Below are 20,870 nucleotides of genomic sequence, written 5' to 3'. Positions count from 1 at the left end.
CATATAAGAACTGCATTACCAGATTCTCTTTTCTGTCTTTCAGAACACCCAGTTTTTGCTGTTCCACAACTCTTTTTAATAACTCTCCTTGCCTTTCTCAGCCATGCTTCTTTCTCTTGTTCATCAGTGCTTTCAAATATTAGACCTGTCAAACTTCTGAATCTTACTCTCCATTTTTTTAAGTTTCCACAAACTGCTTGCATTTGCTTTTAGGTAATTTGCCAATTATCTTAAAATTAAAAGATTTCCTCTATGTTATCAATCTCCTCCTTTCCACTCACCATCTGTATTATTTTAAGCTAATTTTGTACATTCTGATCAGTATCAGTCAGCACATTCTCTTCAGAATTTTGGCACTGCAGAGCCTCTTTCAGTTTTCTATGTTTTACTACCTTTAACGAAGATTCTGTCTTTTGTTGGAAGGGACTTAATGACAGGTAGCATTACGCTGAAGAAGCTGACATTGACAAAAACTGTCAAATGTACTGTCAGTGTGTCTTTTCATACTGAAATTGAAATCAAAACATCCAAGTGCTCTGAATACTTTATTGAAATAGTTTTAACTATACTGAATGCAGCATTCCTAGGCAGATAAGTCCCTGCACAAATGGATGATGACACAATTTGTGTTTGAACTGTAGTTCAAAGTCTCTAGTTCTACATTAAACAAAAAAAAAAGTTGAAAAAGACCTCTGTATAAATAATAAAATCATTAAGGTTGGAAAAGACCTCCAAGATCACTGAGTCCAATCATCAACCCAAGACTGCCATGCCCACTAAACCATGTCTTGAAGTGCCATGTGTACATTCACCTCTCCAAGGGGGCTTTTCAGGAATGCAAAGACACAAAGATATTTCTGCACCCAGAGACAGTATGCCAGCTCTAGAGGTCTACCAAACCACAGATCAAGATTTGAGCTCCTTCTTACTCGTATTACTCCTCATACTCGTGGCAAGCTCAGGACCTGTGCCAAAACCACAATGCATTGTGCCTGGGTACAAACACAAGGGAGGACATTCCTGTAGATGCTGGCCATCAGCCATGCTGCTTCTGCTCCTATTTTCAAGGACAGGAGTTTCATTACTAGAAGCCCACAAGCAGCTTTATTTTTCTTTGCAAAACAAAGCTGTGTAAGGAGAATCCTGCCCAGTTTGTGTTTTGGAAACACATGGCTATGCAGCAGTGTGAACTTGTGAGCAACAAAGGCTTGGCTAACAGCATAAGAGACACCAGAGCATGCTTATTTCCAACGTACTAACATTTTAACATCTACAGCTGTCTCAGCCCAGGAGTACACTACATTCCTTTAACATATAGCTCTCCCCAAGAGCAAGAGCCTGAAGATCCAGATGAAATAGCCCCAGCCTTACACAAAGGAGACAGGTTAGGGAACACCTGTGATAGGAGAAAATCTCTCTGAGCTGTCAACCTTGCACTTTAAATAAGGCTTTTAATATATGGTACTCCCCAACAACGTTAATTAAAAATTAAAAGCTGTGTTTGTGACTATGCCAGTCAGTGTCCTACAATATTCTTGTAACTCAAATCTTTGTTGGACAGCAACTAAATGCTTTCTTAAAAATAATAAAAAATCTTGCTATAGAAATAATTTTGCTGTACCCAGAAATACATATTTTATCAGATCTCCTAAGTAGGAAGTATCAGAATACATATGCCATTTATTACTTTGGCCAGTAAGCCAGGAAAAGGCTAGCAAAAATATTTTGTATTTATGGGGCTTGTAAATCTAGCAGTTAGTACTTTCTTTGAAAGGGGTCAGTATTTACTTAGACCATCTTCTACAAAATGCATGTTGACAACCATGCAGTTTAGAGGTAGAGAAAACTTTAATTTACAGGAAATCATACACATTTTTAGCTTATCTAAACAACTGTAGAGAAGATAAAATTGCTTAAGATGAACAAGGCTTTTCAGATGTATACAATCATATAACCTCATGTAATAGACAAGCTGATATAAAATACCACTTAAAGAAAGATCATAATCCCTAAACCAGCCTTCAGAAATTTAAACATACAATGAACGGTCTCCTGTCTAAGTAACATACTACTAGATGGGAGCAGACATTGATCAGTTAGAGGGCAGGAGAGCTCTGCAGAGGGACCTCGACTGACTGGACAGATGGGCAGCATCCAACATGATGACATTCAACAAATCCAAGTGCCAGGTGCTGCACTTTGGCCACAACAACCCCATGCAGAGCTACAGGCTGGGGTCGGAGTGGCTGGAGAGCTGCCAAACAGAAAAGGACCTGGGGGTGCTGATTGACAGCTGCCTAAACATGAGCCAGCAGTGTGCCCAGGTGGCCAAGACGGCCAATGGCATCCTGGCCTGTATCAAGAATAGTGTGGCCAGCAGGAGCAGGGAAGTCATTGTGCCCCTGGACTCTGCACTGGTTAGGACACACCTCGAGTCCTGTGTCCAGTTCTGGGCCCCTCAGTTTAAGAAGGACATCGAGACACTTGAACGTGTCCAGAGAAGGGCAACAAGGCTGGGGAGAGGCCTTGAGCACAAGCCCTATGAGGAGAGGCTGAGGGAGCTGGGATTGTTTAGCCTGGAGAAGAGGAGGCTCAGGGGAAACCTCATTGCCCTCTACAACTACCTGAAGGATGGCTGTAGCCAGGTGGGAGTTGGTCTCTTCTCTCAAGCAACCAGCACCAGAACAAGGGGACACAGTCTCAAGCTGTGCCAGGGGAAGTTTAGGCTCGAGGTGAGGAGAAAGTTCTTCACTGAGCGAGTTGTTCACCATTGGAATGGGCTGCTCAGGGAGGTGGTGGAGTCACCGTCCCTGGAGGTGTTCAAGAGGGGATTGGACGTGGCACTTGGTGCCATGGTCTAGTCATGAGGTCTGTGGTGGCAGGTTGGACTTCATGATCTTTGAAGTCTCTTCCAACCTTAGTGATATTGTGACACTCTATGTGATACTATGCTCATAACAAACCCTAAGAAATCCATCTCAGAACACCATAGTTTGTACAACATTTAATTTATAGCACAATCACAACATTAACTTTGCAGTCTTCCAAGTACAGCAAACCCAAGGCCATTAAGTTTCTGCTACTAGCGGTCACCATGAAAAATAAAATAGGCTGCATCAGGAGAAGCGTGGCTAGCAGATCGAGGGAGGTGATCCTCCCCCTCTACTCAGCCCTTGTGAGACCCCACCTGGAGTACTGTGTCCAGTTCTGGAGCCCCTATTACAAGAGGGATGTGGAGGTGCTGGAACGTGTCCAGAGAAGGGCCACAAGGATGATCAGAGGGCTGGAGCACCTCTCCTATGAGGACAGACTGAAGGAGTTGGGGCTGCTCAGTCTGGAGAAGAGAAGGCTCCGAGGTGACCTAATTGTGGCCTTCCAGTATCTGAAGGGGGCCTACAGGAAGGCTGGGGAAGGACTTCTCAGGATCTCAGGTAGTGATAGGACTAGGGGGAACGGAATGAAGCTGGAGGTGGGGAGATTCAGGCTGGATGTGAGGAGGAGGTTCTTCACCATGAGAGTGGTGAAGCCCTGGAATGTGTTGTCCAGGGAGGTGGTTGAGGCCCCGTCCCTGGAGGTGTTTAAGACCAGGCTGGATGAGGCTCTGGCCAGCCTGATCTAGTGTGGGGTGTCCCTGCCCATGGCAAGGGGGTTGGAACTAGATGATCCTTGTGGTCCCTTCCAACCCTGAATGATACTATGATAAAAAAAAAATTAAAAACAGTGTCTTCACATAGTTACTTATATAACTTAGATAAAGGCAGAGATCTTTCTGACTAACAGTAACGGTTATGCCTAGCCCAATACACACTGTATTTCCATAGCACTAGCTAATCAAGTTAGTCTAAGGCATCTATAACTGACACACTTTCTTTACCAACTCTGTTTTCCCTAAAACAAAAGCCTTGTAAAATTTAATTTGTTCCTTAGACATGTATGCTGGTGCTCTCTAAATAGAATTTATTAGTGGAATTACATGAGTCAGTACAGACCCATTAGCTTTGAGGAAACAAGTCAATGTAGTACTTACAGAGAAAAGAAAAATCAGTAATAATTAAGAACTAGAAAAATATCAAAACCTAGTAGCAATGTGAATGCTCATTGATGGCTGTATACCATACTAGACAAAGAGATGAAGATTACATGGAGGAAGATACTAAAACCACATATAGTAGCAGTTATTCTGAAAAGCATATTGTATTTGCTTTTGGCTTGTTAGCACAGCTTCCTGCTTGAAAAAATTACATTTTACTGCAGTTATTTAATCCACCATCTGATCTCAATTTAGGAATGAAATCCTTACTGTAAGGAAGTTAAAATTAAATTGAGGAAGTGGGTTTGCATGGCAGTAAGTTAGTGGTTTCTTTGAAGTCTTTTTTTAAACCAATATGCCATTTCCAAACTTGTAAGGACTTGTGTAGGTGTCTTGAAATCAGGAAAAATTACATAAATTTTGTTTAGCCACGTAAGTCTCAAGCTGTGCCAGGGGAAGTTTAGACTCGAGGTGAGGAGAAAGTTCTTCACTGAGAGAGTTGTTAGGCATTGGAATGGGCTGCCCAGGGAGGTGGTGGGATACTGTCCCTAGAGGTGTTCAAGAGGGGATTGGACATGGCACTTGGTGCCATTGTCTAGTAATCATGAGGTCTTGGGTGACAGGTTGGACTTTATGATCTTTGGAGTCTTTTCCAACCTTATTGATTCTATGATAAAACCATCATGTAGTTGTTTTTCAAGAGTATCATCTACCAAATCAAAGAGAAGCCTTCCTCAAACAATACAAGTTTTACACCTGCATTTTGAAAGCCTTGTCTAGATGCATCATATTTTGTAATTATAGAAACTGTATCCTTCTCACAGAGCTGAATACCCTAAAATAGAGAGTACTTTCAGTACTGTCAGGTAAGTAACGAAACTAATAAACATTCTTCCTTTTTATTTTTAATTTTTAAATTATAAAATTCTAATTAAGTTCCAAAATTCTCTACAAAATTGCACATTAAAAATAAGAAGCAGTGTTTTCTGATGTATAAGATTACACTTTTATTTCAGTTGATTAAATTACTACAATTAATTAAAATTAATACAACTAATTTAATAATGGGATGAATTAAGAAAAACTCCATTCACAGAGTGAACAATAGTACAAACTCCTTCCTCAAGGAACAACAAATCACAGAATCAACAAGGTTGGAAAAGACCTCAGAGATCATTAAGTCCAACACATTACCTAATACCTAACACCTCATGACTGATTAAATCATGGCTTCAAGTGCCACATCCAATTCTTTTTTGAACACCTCCAGTGATGGTGACTCCAGCACCTCCTTGGGCAGCCCATTCCAATGGTAAATCACTCTGTGAAGAACTTACTCCTCACCTCCAGCCTAAACTTCCCTTGGTGCAGCTTGAGACTGTGTCCTCTTGTTCTGGTGCTGGCTGCCAGCAAGAAGAGACCAACCCCCTCCTGGCTACTACCTCCATTCAGGTAGTTGTAGACAGCATTAAGGTCTCTTCTGAGCCTCCTCTTCTCCAGACTAAACAACCCCAGCTCCCTCAGCCCCTCCTCATAGGGCTTGTACTTGAGACCTCACACCAGTCTCGCTGCCTTTCTCTGGACACATTTCAGCATTTCAATGTCCTTCTTAAACTGAGGGGCCCAGAACTGGACACAGGACTCAAGGTGTGGCTTAACCAGTGCTGAGTACAGGGGCACAGTGACTTCCCTGCTCCTGCTGGCCACACTTCCTGATACAGGCCAGGATGCCATTGGTCTTCTTGGCCACCTGGGCACACTGCTGGTTCATGTTCCGCCAGCTGTCAACCAGTACCCCCAGGTCCCTTTCTGCCGGGCTGCTCTCCAGCCACTCTGAACCCAGCATTGCATGGGTTTTTTGTGGTCAAATTGCAGCACCCAGCACTTGGACTTGTTAAATGCTATCATTTTGGACTCTGCCCATCTGTCCAGCCTGTCAAGGTCCCTCTGCAGAGCTCTCCTACCCTCTAACAGATTAACATCTGCCCCCAGCTTGGTGTCATCTGCAAATTTACAATGCCCTTGTCTAGATGATCAATAAAGATATTGAACAGGATGGGACCCAGCACTGATCCCTGGGGGACACCACTATTAACTGGCTGCCAGTTGGATATGGCACCATTCACCAGCACTCTCTGGGCACAGCCCTCCACCCACTTCCTAACCCAGCACAGATGCTACTGTCCAAGCCACAGGCTGACAGCTTGGTCAGGAGTTTGTTGTGGGGAACGGTGTCAAAGGCCTTGCTCAGGTCCAGGTAGGCTACATTCACAGCCTTCCCCACATCCACCAGGTGGTCACCTGCTCATAGAAGGAGATCAGGTTGGTCAAGCAGGACCTGCTCTTCCTAAATCCATGGTGGCTGGGCCAATACGCATTTGAGCCCTTGGCCAACCTGTAAGTGCTGAGTGATAGCACAGAATTAAATAATCTTGACACTTCCTTTCATATTCAGGAGGATTGTAAACTGCATGATTCACTGTTCTCACAGTAATTTTACTTCATGTACAGGTCAGGAAAAGCTCACATTTTTTGGGGTAGTACTTACATCAAAGTCCACAATGTTATCTATTGCTTCAAGCTTGACTGCACCATAAGTAATAAGAAATCTCTCTAAATTATCTGATGATATACACAGATAGATCTATTGTATGGGTTTTAACGGATTTCTATCCTTTTGTAGTGATGTTGAATCTAGCTCTGTATTTTTTTCTATCTAGTATTTCAACTGACTTCTGCTTTGTTCTTTCCTTCACTTTCTTACACAAAGTTTTATAAATCTTAACCATGTACACATAAAACTTTAAATATGGAATGAAAATATGTGATTGGAGAAGGAACACTACACAAATTTTCTTAAGTTATTATAAAGTTGACATACCTTCACTTTAGAGTTTTCTATCAAATGCTGAGCCATGGATTTTATCAGAACTTCAAAGAAAAACCAAGAATACTGCAAAGAAAAGAAAACATTCTGTAAAACTGCCATACACATTCAACAGCTAGTTCAATACAATTAATTCCTATTCTTCAGTTACAACCAGGCAAAAACATACAGTATAAAGCGTAGTTCAATATATACCTTGAGTAGCTTGTTGCTTGTAAGAAAGTCAGCAGATGGCTTTAAGATTGTTGTCATGGATTTTGTGAGTTCTTCATGTACAGTCTTATATTCAGAAGCAACATAGGGTTCAGCTTTGTAAGCATACTTGGGGAAGAAAACCAGAATATAATATGAAACTATGATACAACATGAGGTAATTTAAATGAAACAGATGCAACTAAATTTAAATATACTCTTTTAAGGAAAATTTTTAAAAGGCAACATTTAATTTACTTTTACCTACCTTCACGTAGGATCTCAGGTAGGTATCCAAGCCTTCTTCATGACACTGAGCAACAATATGGATAATAACCCTAAAGAGAAGTCAGACACCAAGTAAGCCTACAAAGAAAGCTATGGCTGCAATAGCAAAAATGCTGCTCAATTACAGATAACCCAGTCCTCACCTAAACTCTAAGAAAAACATAAAATTATTTACCTTGTCACATTGACTGCAACTTCCTCTTGAGTTGCCCTAGTTAGAACTCTGAACAACTGGTTCAGAACAGTTGGCAGGAAAGCTATCATCACATGGCCTTCCACAGCATGAAGGCTCTGAAAGAAAGCAGTAACAGTGTCACTTCCTTGACACACGGGCATTTAAATCCAAGGTTCTGAAATGATAACATTTACTGTCAAGACTTTTTCCAAAAAATGCACACTTTCTTGCACTACTTGGTGTTAATTATCTGAAATACTGCACAGAAAGCAATCTAGAATCGTTTTCAACATTTGGTAAATATTGCCTGCATTAGGGTAAATCAGGGATAAAAATTGGGTTTCACTAAAAGGATTTAATAAGTAATTCCACAAAAACATACACATTACTTACCTGTGATAAGTGCAATACCAGTTATACTAGCTACCACAAAACAATAAACTAATGTTAACAAACATCGCTGTGAACTAAAATCCCTAAATAACTAATGCTGGAAACTGGAGACAATAAACTACTAACCACTCTACTTCTTCGTGATAGGCCTTTGCATTCCGTCACATGTGAAAAATATTAGACATAACCAATCCTGACCATAAATGGCAGCATATGGCATTTCACCCTGTATTACTTTATGCCACAAAATTCCCTGGAGTTCAAGGGAATTTAATCCCCATCCCAAAAAAACAGTGTATGTGCTGAACATGCCTATAGACAACACATTTCAGACATTTACATTCAGTGTTAACCATCTGTCTTTTTTCATTCAGTGTTAACCATCTGTCTTGTCTTTAAATGTTTGCCTGCATGTACATTCACATTAGTCAGGACTCAAAAGAGTCTCTTCCTATGTGATCTGTTTGCAGGTTCTCTTTTTGGAAACAGCAGTCATATGCAACAGCATTTTTTCTGTGAGCCTTGAGTATCAGAGCACTGGGTAAACATGCAAATGGAAATTCAGTTCACAGTTCCGTCCAGGTTGCAGGCATTTTTTGATAAAAGTTGCTGTTTTACGTAGAACTCTGAAGTAGACTTTTAACCCAAGTCCTGTGTCTTTGGGTACTCAGTTACACAGACTGCCAGTAGTAGCCATGCCCTTTGATTTCTCAGGTGGTAACGACAAACAGATAACTCAAACGTACGAGTTTCTAATGTTTGGATTGATGTTTGGGCTCATGAAACATGACGGAAAACATATAAACACCTTAAATTATGTGAGTCTCAGAAAACCTTTTATTAGAAGTGTTAGGTGTTGCTTACACAAAATCCTGTCAGGGTGGGCAAGAACAGAAAAAAAGACAGAATGGAAAATACTTGCCAGGTTCAGTAACCCAAGCTGCTCTGCCAGTAGTACACTGACTTTGTGTAGACAAGTAAATCCAAAGTATTAAAATGTGTCATTGTCATTCTAGCTTAGACACCACCTGTAGGAAACTGTTAGCAGTGAACTGAAATGCTGATCTTCAAAGAGTTTTTAGTACTAGTCTGGCACAGGTAGGTACAGGCCGCTGCACAGAAGGTGTGCTCTTGATACACAGTAGAAGTACTTTTGGGTCCCTGTTAGGCCTAGCTAGACAAGAGTCTGGCACAGTGGAGTTGAGAATAGCTATAACTTGTAGCTGACACAGCAGATAGCATGTTTTACCACAAATCGAGGGAATAAAGTCAATATGATGTGTTAACCTAGTGGTGTGGAACATGCTCATGCTGTGAGTATCCTGGTGTTTAACAACAAGCAAGAATCACAAAGAGGCTCTGCAGTTGCATTATTCTGTCTCGGACATGGTCTTGTCACCAAACCTACAGATTTTGATGGAATTACATAAAGCTTTTAAGCTACTTAAATGTACATGTGATAACATACAGCTGAAGGAAATTTCATGAGTTGGGACTGATCTGAGGAAGTCTTCCTTTAAGCTTTCCTTAAAATGATGTTTTAATATCTGACTTTATTCCACTAGACTAACAAGAGTTTTGTGACCATCAAGAAGAGAATCAAGTCTTTGATTGCAGCCAGCTGTCATTTTGACTTCAAGGCTTAGTATCAGTTCCATTTATTGGAGACTATTTGGTACAACCACAGCTGCAGAAAGTAGCAGTAAAGAAGGATGGCTCCAGATCAAGGAACTTGAAATAGAATCACTTTAAGTGAGAAACACAGGCAGATGACATTGCCAAAAAAATGTCAGTAGCAGAAGCCCAAGTGGAAGGCATCTGTAGTAACTCATTCTAAGTAACCATGGAAGATGAAAAATTTCGGCTACGAGATTATCTGACCATTGCCTTACTCTTTTGGTGTGCAGCTACCACGGCCAGAATCCCTTCTAAGGCATTGTATGCTTTGCCAGCATGTTGTGGGATCGTAAAACTTCTGAACAGTAAGAATAAAAAGAAGGCTGAGAAACAAATCAGTCTGTAAAAAGTGGTAATAATTAAAAAATTATTTCTAAAAAGACTTATTTATCTCCCTGCCTTAATGTACTGTGTCCTGTTTAGTACCCAAGTAAATCATAGTAGTCTTAGGACTAGGACTATGACTCAGACCCATGGTTTTAGAATAGAATAGAATAAACCAGGTTGGAAGAGTCCTTCAAGATCATCGCGTCCAATCTATCATCCAACACCACCCAACCAACTAAACCATGTAACCAAGCACCCTGTCAAGTCTCCTCCTGAACACCTCCAGCGATGGTCACTCCACCACCTCCCCGGGCAGCCCATTCCAATGGGCAATCACTCTCTCTGTGTAAAACTTCCTCCTGACCTCCAGCCTGAACCTCCCCTGTCGCAGCCTGAGACTGTGTCCTCTTGTTCTGGTACTGGTTGCCTGGCAGAAGAGACCAACTTCTGCCTGTCTACAACCTCCCTTAAGGTAGTTGTAAAGAGCAATAAGGTCTCCCATGAGTCTCCTCTTCTCCAGGCCAAACAGCCCCAGCTCCCTCAGCCTCTCCTCATAGGGTTTGTGTTCCAAGCCCCTCAACAACTTTGTTGCCCTTCTCTGGACTCGTTCCAGCAAGTCAACATCCTTCCTAAACTGAGGGGCCCAGAACTGGACATAGGACTCAAGGTGTGGCCTAACCAGTGCAGTGTACAGGGGCACTATGACCTCCCTGCTCCTGCTGGCCACACTGTTCCTGATGCAGGCCAGGATGCCATAGGTCCTCCTGGCTGGCTGGGCACACTGCAGACTCATGTTCAGCCTACCATCAACCAGCACCCCCAGGTCCCTCTCTGCCTGGCTGCTCTCCAGCCACTCTGACCCCAGCCTGTAGCACTGCATGGGGTTGTTGTGGCCAATGTGCAGAACCTGGCACTTGGACTTGTTGGATGCCATCCCATTGGATCTCTGCCCATCTGTCCAGCCTGTCGAGGTCCCTCTGCAGAGCCTCTCTACCCTCCAGCAGATCAACTCCTGTCCCCAGCTTGGTGTCATCAGCAAATTTACTGATGATGGACTCAATGCCCTCATCCAGATCATCAATAAAGATGTTAAAGAGCACAGGGCCCAGCACTGATCCCTGGGGCACACCACTAGTGACTGGCTGCCAGCTGGATGTGGCACCATTCACCACCATTCTCTGGGCTCCACCCTCCAGCCAGTTCCTAACCCATCGCAGTGTGCTCCCATCCAAGCCATGGGCTGACAGCTTGGCCAGGAGTTTGCTATGGGGGATGGTGTCAAAGGCCTTGCTGAGGTCCAGGTAGACCACATCCACAGGCCTCCCCCCACATCCACCAGGCAGTCACCTGATCATAGAAGGAGATCAGGTTGGTCAGGCAGGACCTGCCCTTCCTAAATCTATGCTGGCTAGGCCTGATCCCTTGGCCATCCTCTGAGTGCTGTGTTATTGCACTCAGGATGACCTGTTCCATGATCTTGCCTGGCACTGAGGTCAGGCTGACAGGCCTATAATTCCCTGGCTCATCCAACCGTCCCTTCTTGTGGATGGGCACCATGTTGGCCAGCTTCCAGTCCTCTGGAACATCTCCAGTGAGCCAGGACTGCTGAAAAATGATAGAGATGGTTTGATATAACCAAGGTCACAAAGCAAATCCAGTTCAGAAGTATGCCACATTCAGTAGTGAAGTTTAATGTTTTGAGTAGAGAATCCAGTTTTATTATCATTGTAATTGAATACTATAAAAATCTGCTGTCCCTAAGAAAATCAGGAGTCACTCATGATAGTTTACATAGACTTTCAAGGAGATCAAATTTTGAGCTTCATGTTAAAAATCTGGCCTACTTAGTTAAGATCAAATTACTGGGGAAACCATACACTGTATTGATCTATCCCTGAAAGAGAACTGTAGACAAGACAATGATGACTTCCTAAGCAAAATGCTGGATCGAGTCATCGTTCCTTACCATTCCTATGTGTATTTCAATTTGATTATTTTAATGAAGTAAGCCATTAGTGTCTTGAAACTATCACTCATAAGGCTCATCAATACTGTCTCATTATTTGCTTGTGGTTTCCTTATATTGCAGTTGCAAATTTGTCTAGGGCAGGAAGCATCCTTCTGTGTTGTTTTTGGTGTTTTGGCTTTTGTTGGAGTTTTTTGTTTATTTTGTTGTGTTTTTCTTAATAATCCACATTAATTTAGTGGGATCCAGAAAATATCTGAAGGTTCTGCAAACATATAAATAAAAAACATAATGTCTTATTCGCTGCCATTTTATACCTTAAGGTATTTTACAAGGTCAGTTCCCAGTGCACGAGCTCCAGACTCTGTTTTCTGGCAGTACTGAAAAAAATTGTGCAAGTGCTGGTCCTGTCAAAGACAAAAAGAACAAATTAAACAATGTATAACACTACTATCCATAATCCAAACCAGAACACATCAAAAATATTTATGTATAGAAGACCATGCATGTCCACAGACTCCATCTTCAAAAATAACTGAAGTGCTCTACTCCAAAAACTAATTTAGCCAACATGCAATACTGATTTTTTTTAATCCACATAAGAAACTCAGTGATTTTTGAGTACTCATTATATAAAACACCACCTATATTTATCTCAATTTAAATGTAGCAGAGTACTTCATGTTATTTATCCCAATCAGTCATAACATGTATTTTACAAACAGCTATAACAGGACTCATTGCTTTGTAGACACACAAGAGAATAGGTTTCACACAGTGATGACCTCTCAACTGACATGAAAATTCAGACTTGAGTGGATGGCAATGTTAGACAAAAGGCTCACATTTAATAGCTTCCATTTAAGATCTGCTGTTTTTCACTGTTTATGTGAAAGACATATACCATGCAGAATGTCCAAGAGACAGAAGAGAGATCAGCATATTAAGTTTAAGAAAATTCCCAAATATTGTATGTACATAAACCAAACTTATATCACTCCAAATACATTCTCTGATTTAATTTGCATTATACCTCACCTGTGTATACACAGTTGACACCAGATGAGTGGATATTTTTAACAGCTGTTTGCCGCCATCTACCCATTTAATTTCAGGACCAGAATGCTGCATGCACATACGTAGAGGAAAAGTAAAATAATGTTGCAGTATAGTACAGCAAAACAAGCCATGTATATAGTACCACAAACAATACTTTAAAACAAAACAGGTTGTGGAAATGTGTGCAATGAAAAAAGTCATAAAAAAAGGAAATTATACAGGCAATATTACCAAGAGCATCTATGAATCTTAAATTGTTGCTGGATTTTTTTGAAGTCCCACAGTAGTATCCTCACTGGCTAACAAAATTGCTTTTCTGTTAAGTCACAGATTTCATGTTTTCCCTGCAACTCTGCAAAGAAACATCTGACTAGAGAAAAATATCTAGTAGTTTTCTGAGAAAAATAACACAATTTCCACAGAAACTGACAGTTTAAATCTTAATATAGGTCACTTACAGGTAGCAGCCAGTGCTTCCTTCCCATCCCATTTCCAAAGAACTAAGAATGAGAATGTTCAGCTGCCTGCCCTGATGACCAGTTAGGGAGATATTTTACTGCTGGATCTACATCTAGTCACATTGGTCTTAACCTTCTACCCATGGGCAATGAGCAGAGACAAACAGGAGAGGCATAGAGAATAGACCTACAATGTGAATAGATGGAAGATGTGAAGGAAACAATGGTTGGAAAGCTTACAGCAGAGTTTAAAAAATAGAAGGTGGTAGAATAGGAGGAGAGCAGCGTGTCTTGCTGTTAATTTTAGGCCTCTTCCTCACAAATGAATCAATTTTGTCTCTGCATTTCATTCTCTTAGTCAAATCTCCTATCACATTTTACATTTTGTATCCTCCTCAATATAATTTTTATTACTACAATCTTGCAAGCTTTCTGTTTGAAAAAATACGATATTAATAGTGAAGTATAAAGATCACAGAAGTCAAGATGTGAGAATAAGACCTTCAGGAATAAAGGACTTACAGAAAGGAGACAGCATGAAATGCTAAAAAAAAAATTAGTGAAGGACTTCAGATTATTTGCATATTTTCATAAAACTCAAAATAGTTTAATAAGTTACTGTAACTTCCAGTTAATTATTGCCATCAAAAAAGAAAAGAAAAGAAGATAATTTTTATATTAAATATCCCCTAAGTACATCAGCTAAATAATAACAGAAATAAGAACTTAATTTTAACAAAAACAAAGAAACAAAAATCCCCAAACTATGTTAGGGCAGGTTGATTCAAGTTATTGTAAAAGACAGAAATAAGTTTCGTCTCCCATTTCGACTTCATTTTGTTTGATTCCTCTAAGTCAGATGGTGGAACTTTTACAGAGCACTCCAACTATAGAAGAAAAAGAATTTCAGTAGAAAATGACTTAAATCTTAATCACACTGGGGAAATACAACCAAACCTCTGTGTGTGTTTTTTTGAAAGATTAGAACAATTTTATTTAACATACCTTTCCAACAGCCACTTCTTGATAACTAAGATAGCCTGATGGAAGATTAGCTGACACTTGGATGTGTTGCTCATTGGTCACAACTCTTCCGTCTTTTATTAGAGGAAGCCAGGAATACCCAACTATGGGACACGAAAGCAAGAACTTGAAACATGTTATGAATCTTTAAATAAACTCTTACAAAAGCCTTACTGTACACTTCTGATATACTATTCATAAAAGGATCTCTTACTGTAAGGGTCCAATGATTGAACTCAAACTATCAGAAATTGAAAAGCACATACAGTTGATGGACATTTTAAAACACTTCAAATATTTAAATTAAAAGAAATAATTAAATCTTTCAGACAGCACTATGTAATTAAAAAGCATTATATGGATCACAAAAATCACTGGTTACCAGATCAGCATACTTGATAAAATCTCCCCAGAAGGTTCTGAAAGTGAAGCATTAGCATACAAACCCTGTGTTTCAACAACATCCTTCTTCTTTGTGCTCCCTTTGCTTGAATTATCACAGCTGACATGGTAGAAGGTGAATAACAAATGGTGCTTTTCATGCAACTGAGTGGGCAACTCTATTTTAATCTGAAAGGCAAAGAATCACAACATTGCTAGAAGCCTTCAACTAGAGTAGTGACATGCCTGAACATTTAAAAGCAATTCAAGGCTGCATGTTACTTGAAACAAGATGAAGAATCACACACACAAAACTAAGAAAAATTTACTTACAGTGAAAAGGATGTGTGTGTGTGTGCTTTAACCAAAATAATTACCAAGAACTTGGCAATCCTCAAATATTTTCTTCTATTTTTGAAACTAACATATTAGCTAAACCAGTAAAAGTTACCTTAGTGGAAAGGTAGCTTACCTCGTCATAAAATTCTGGATTTTGATGGTGATGTAGAACAGCAGCAAACGCACTTCTTGTGAATACTGGCCCACCTGGCCTACCATAGATACACTAATAATAGAAAAAAGAAAAGAAGAACAAAAAAAAACCCACCCTGTGATCATTCTTCACTCTCAGCTTAGAATCTGTTTCACCTAGTACCTGAAGTATTTTAAATTATGTTTAACTTGGTTCTTTTGCACAGACAGGTGATTATATGATCTATAGTCTGCAGTGTAGCAGAGCTGACATTGTGATTTCACCTCAAAATTGCTATATATTTTTCCACACCTTTTCTTCCAGGCACCTCTTACATGCTGGGGTAGTTCATTAAAAAAAAATAAAATAAAAAATCACAGAGCTTACCTCTGCAGTTGAGGTAAAGCTTTAACTTAAACTATTCCCCTCGTGGAGCAGACACTAGCCACTGCACCCTTGTTTGCTCTGAGGGTTCTTTAGTATCAGAACCAAACAAGTCCTCTAGATGTTACTCTTACGCCAAATACAAAACAAGGACTACAAGCTGCCAACCCAAATTAGATACATTAATCCAACACTACTGGATCCAGTTTTGTTCAATACATTTATTAGCCACCTGGATGAGGGGACTGCATGTACATTCAGCAAGTCTGCTGATGATAGAAAACTGAGGGGTGGGGTGTGGCTGACACCCTGTCAGGCTGTGATGCCACCCACCAAGACCTGGACAGGCTGGAGAGCTGGGTGAAGGCACACCTCATGAAGTTCAATAAGGACAAGTCCAGGGTCCTGCATCTGGGGAGGACTAACAGAAGGCACCAGAACAGGTTAGTGCTTGCCCCGCTGGAAAGCAGCTCCATGGAGAAAGACCTTGGAGTGCTGGTGTACAGCAAGTTCTCCATGGGACAACAATGTGCCCTTGTGGCCAAGAGAGCCAACGGCCCTGGGGTGCATTAAGAAAAGTATGCCCACCAGATCTAGGGAGGTTTGTCTCCCCCTGTACTCTGCCCTGGTGAGACTGCTCCTGTAATACTGTGTCCAGTTTTGGGCTCCCCAGTTCAAGAGAGACAAAGAACTGCTGGAGAGAATCCAACAGAAAGCCATGAGGATGATTAGAGGATGTGAGCATCTACCCTATGAAGAGAGACTAAGATCCCTGGGGATGTTTAGTCTTGAGAAGACTGAGAGGGGATCTCATCAATGTCCATAAATATCTGAGGGGGTGGGTATCAAGTGGAAGGGGCAAATCTCTTTTTAGTGGTGTGCAGTAATAAGACAAGGAACAATGGATACAAACTTGAATGTAGAAAAGTTTCACCTCAGCATGAGGAGAAACTTCTTTACAGTGAGGGTGATGGAGTACTGGAACAGGCTACCCAGGCAGGTTGTGGAGTCTCATTTTCTGGAGACTTTCAAAACCCACCTGGATGCATTCCTGTGTGGATTACCCTAGGTGATCCTGCTTATAGCAGGAGGTTGCACTCCATCTCTGGAGGTCCCTTGAGCATCTAACATTCTGTGATTCTGTGTTACTCAGCTAACTAACCATTTTTTCAGTTGTAAAAGTCAAAAGACTAACCTTTAAAGGCAACGAATCCTCTTCATCTGAATCCTTGAACTCAATGCATACTGCAATATTTCTAGCCTAAAGCAGGATTTAAAAACAAAACCCCAAATGCTTAATCATAAGGATCATCACAGAAATATAACAGGTAATCAGTCTTAACCAAACCTGAGAAAGAAGAACGTAACAGTTCTCCTGTACTTACCTTGGCAAAAGATTTTTGACTGTCATATTTCAAGTGCTTTGGATAAACATAAAGGTGATTGTTGTAGATGGTGAAAGGCTGAGTATGTTTTGGTATACAGGGAACAAATTCCTCTATTTCAAACGTTATTAGTGTCTTGGTACTATTTTCAAACTGTTTCATGGGAATGTATGATGAGTTAACATAATCTGAAAATACATAAAAAAATAATAAAAAACTGAAGAGAAAAAGCCGAAATGTCCATCTAATAGTGTTTATTAATACTTACTTGGAAAATCTGATGACACATTATCAATTGTAACATCCAGGTTTCCTAAAATAACAGGAAGTTTGGCCATCTTTTCAGGTCTGCAGGAAGGGAAAAAAAACAACCAAAACTCTAAGTCAGGTTAAATGCATAACTATTACATGCCAGAGAAAAGAGGTAATAGGAAACAGAGGCAAAAGTAATATCCTGAAATAGGAGTATGAGATGAAATATGTATGACAGATCTGGTCTTGTTTTTTTGCTTAGATTCACAGTTTTCCTCTCCTCTACATTCTCGAAAACAAAGAAAAAAAGAAAATTAACAAAGTTTCATTCACTGGTGTGGAAAAGATTAAGACAAAGCATGATGTTTTTGCTACCTTAAATCAAAATGAAAAAATGTGTTAAATATTGTTTGCCATGTAATAACTCACTATCATTTGCAGCAAAAAGGGGACATACAAGTGAGCTTTTTAAACCTCAATGGCCAGTGAGACGAATTTCTTGTAAGTGGGGTAAACTTGGGAGAAAAGCAATGAGACTTCTACTCTAATTTTTTTTCTCCTTTTCTAGGGTAATAACTCACAATGCAAAATATTTACTAGTAACTAGCTTACTATGAAATACCTTAGATGTTTATCAGGTAGCTAATCTGGAAATAATATTTTAATTATTTACCATTTTAAAACACCAGTGCAGAGCCTTTCATTAGCAAAAAGTGTCAGCAGCATGACTTTTTTAAATTATTGCAGAGGTAGTGGATGAAAGGTTTCCCCAAAATGCAATCCCATGTTGTGAAACAACTTTTTGTGGTTCAAGTCTGGATTCTAATTCAAATAGGTAAGTCTGGATTCTAATTCAAATAGGTAAGTCTGGATTCTAATTCAAATAGGTAAGTCTGGATTCTAATTCAAATAGGTAAGTCTGGATTCTCAGACACTATAACCTCTTTCTTACTAAAATTCCTGTGATATACTGTATATATGACTCCACAAACAGGATGTTGAAATAACCAAAAGCATTTCCTTAATTCACAAAGTGATGTGTCAGGCTAATCTACTGTATTCATTTCAGTATTATTACTTATGGCAAATTCTATCAGTACAGATCAATTCAAATGCTACATTGCTTGCTTAATGCAATTAAAAGCTATAAATGCTATTAAAGATATATGCAATTAAAAGATATATTAGAAATCCCCTTATTAGATCTGGTAAGAAAGAAACCCTAGCCAAAGCTTTTTGCAATTAGATATCATTCAAATTAATACAACTCCAGCAAAATGTACCATAACAGAAGTGGAATTTATAGCACTTCTATATCTGAAGTGTAAAATGCATAAATATCTACACCAAAAGACTAGATGCTCCAGTTCAAGACCATATGAAACAATGATGGGGCTTCTAGTTCATTTGTTTCTGTTGGGGCTTTTTTTTAGGTTTTTTTTGTTTTCAAGTGGGAAAATAAAACTTACTTCCTGAAATCTGCTAACAATTTCAGCATGTCTTCATTTGAAAGTTTATTACTGTCTTGTCTGAAAAGAGGAGAAAATCTTGCATTTTTGTCCAGGGTTCCCGAGGCATCTTTAAATAGTGTCCTGAAAGTCAAAAAATCTTGCATTTCAGATGAGTTTAAGAGAGTGTTAAAATTCACTTCAGGAAATTTATTACAAATTAAAACACACTACAGCATCCTTCATCTTCATCATTTAATATTCTTGTCAGTGTAGGTGACTGTTAACATACAGGCAGTTCCGTAACAAATCAAGTGTGAACCACTGACAATAGAAAACAGCTGGCAATATTGAACAGTCTGAATAAAAATACAATGGATGTTTCTAACTGTTTTGCTGCTACTGAGATGAAGCATAAGTTTGTCAGAAATCTTTGGTCAACTGAAAGTAAAACAAGAAATGTTGTTGAATAGCACATTAAGTTTTACAAGAAGTGTGATGCACAAAATAATTTTAAAGTAAGGAAAAAAACATAGAGCTTGACAAGATTCATCTTTACCTAGCTGCCCAGGCAAAAGGCATCCTATATTGACCTAATCTCTGGCATGCCTGCTTAGCATTCTTCAAAACTTTCAGTGCAACCTGCAAGGGACATAAGTAGTAATCATGTTTTGAAAGGCACATTTTTCTCAGCATTGGTACACAAGAAGAGATCCACATATTAACATGAATTGGAAAAATCTTCTTTAGAAGATTAATTCTAAGCATGTGAATTAAAGATAAATTTCTCTCTAACAATTCATTTCAGGTTAACCAGGGCCTACTGATTTCACAGTACTTCATGGGTGAAAACACAGAGCCTGTATACTCCAAATAATACATACTTAATTAAGCAACAACAAGAATGCTATGTGCAAAACTCATAGGAAAGATAGATTCATAAAAAATAATTCAGCTGCCTTTTAAGACAAAATTGTGACTCAGGATAAAAAACATTGGTCCCTGCATTTATTCCCATATTCACTCTATGTACCAAAACACACTCCTGCAGAATAGATAGAAAAATACTCTACAATTCTTGTGTTACAAGTACACACATGTCATAGAGAGGAGGTGTAGGAAGATCACATGGACAACCTTAAGGATGGACACTGCAACACTTTTTTCACTGAAACATTTTTAGCTTTGTTAGCTGTATAGTGAACAAACAATTCCATTATATAGAATCAAAATGCATCAGAGCTAGAAGCCCAATAGTATGAAATATTCAACACCAAGCTGAACCACTTAAGCTCAAGTGGAAGCTCCTGACAGAGCAGTGGGCCTCTCTTTTCCAAAAAAAAAACCAACAAAAAACACTTTCTCACAATAAAACATATAATCATTTTGGTTAAAAGAGACCTTAAGGTATGGGCCTACACACGACAAAATTGTTTGTCAGAGTCAGAAAACCACAAAGTAAACCTGCCTGAATATTATCTCAGACCTATGCTGTAGATGTTATGACACCTTGAAAAGCTGTTGCTATTAGTGTGTTGTTTGAGCCAACTCTCCATTATCCTTTCTCGTAAAAAGGGGGGAAATTGCACTGAAAGGCATAAAACCTTAGTAAGTAATCACTAATTCACTCAATGTACTCAATATTTACAGGCACAAGTCATCTCTAAGTCACAGAATTTGCTGCTTCCATTTTCCTTTATCGAGAATGCTAAATCTGCATGGATATACAACTTGCTCATTGTACTACATGAAGGCCTATAAATCTGGTACTCTTCTGTTTTGCTTCAAATACAGTGTTATTCCAGACACCAAAAACTTCAAGAGGATGGGGGGGGGGGGAGTAGAAGCAATCAAACTAAGTGTCCAGCTGTATAAAATTATAACCAAATGAATACCAGAAATCAATAATGTAAGTTAATATAACCATGAATGTGCTTCTTGCAGTACAGGGCAACACATGCCTAGCACTTAGCATCAAATTTGGGAACACTTGGACTTAATTAACCTTCCCATGTGGCTCAGGCCCAAGAGCAGAAAAATCAGCTACTCAGTTCAGGTTTGTTTTAACTCAGT

At 39.7% G+C, this 20,870-nt stretch overlaps 1 protein-coding gene across 10 annotated transcripts in view; it reads right to left on the bottom strand.

Moving 5' to 3' along the window:
• The window catches only part of DOCK9 (dedicator of cytokinesis 9), a 135,224-nt gene that overhangs the window by 48,070 nt on the left and 66,284 nt on the right, over nt 1–20,870 (bottom strand). For all 10 annotated transcript variants that reach the window (XM_068165429.1, XM_068165736.1, XM_068165811.1 and 7 more), the window contains exons 14-27: nt 19,357–19,439; nt 18,819–18,941; nt 17,366–17,445; nt 17,098–17,285; nt 16,908–16,973; nt 15,329–15,421; nt 14,922–15,045; nt 14,458–14,579; nt 12,974–13,060; nt 12,253–12,342; nt 7,573–7,688; nt 7,378–7,447; nt 7,113–7,238; nt 6,912–6,983 (exon numbers count right to left, since the gene is read on the bottom strand). In XM_068165429.1, coding sequence (XP_068021530.1) covers nt 6,912–6,983; nt 7,113–7,238; nt 7,378–7,447; nt 7,573–7,688; nt 12,253–12,342; nt 12,974–13,060; nt 14,458–14,579; nt 14,922–15,045; nt 15,329–15,421; nt 16,908–16,973; nt 17,098–17,285; nt 17,366–17,445; nt 18,819–18,941; nt 19,357–19,439 — 1,440 coding nt within the window. The remainder of the gene's footprint in view (nt 1–6,911; nt 6,984–7,112; nt 7,239–7,377; nt 7,448–7,572; nt 7,689–12,252; nt 12,343–12,973; nt 13,061–14,457; nt 14,580–14,921; nt 15,046–15,328; nt 15,422–16,907; nt 16,974–17,097; nt 17,286–17,365; nt 17,446–18,818; nt 18,942–19,356; nt 19,440–20,870) is intronic.

This window comes from Melanerpes formicivorus, unplaced genomic scaffold (assembly GCF_026170545.1).
Source record: "Melanerpes formicivorus ecotype bairdi unplaced genomic scaffold, bMelFor1.0.p_v2 SCAF_1, whole genome shotgun sequence".
In the NCBI taxonomy this organism is placed as follows: domain Eukaryota; kingdom Metazoa; phylum Chordata; class Aves; order Piciformes; family Picidae; genus Melanerpes; species Melanerpes formicivorus.
The sequence above is the reverse complement of the archived record's forward strand: the minus strand, read 5'-3'. Positions and strand labels throughout refer to the sequence as shown.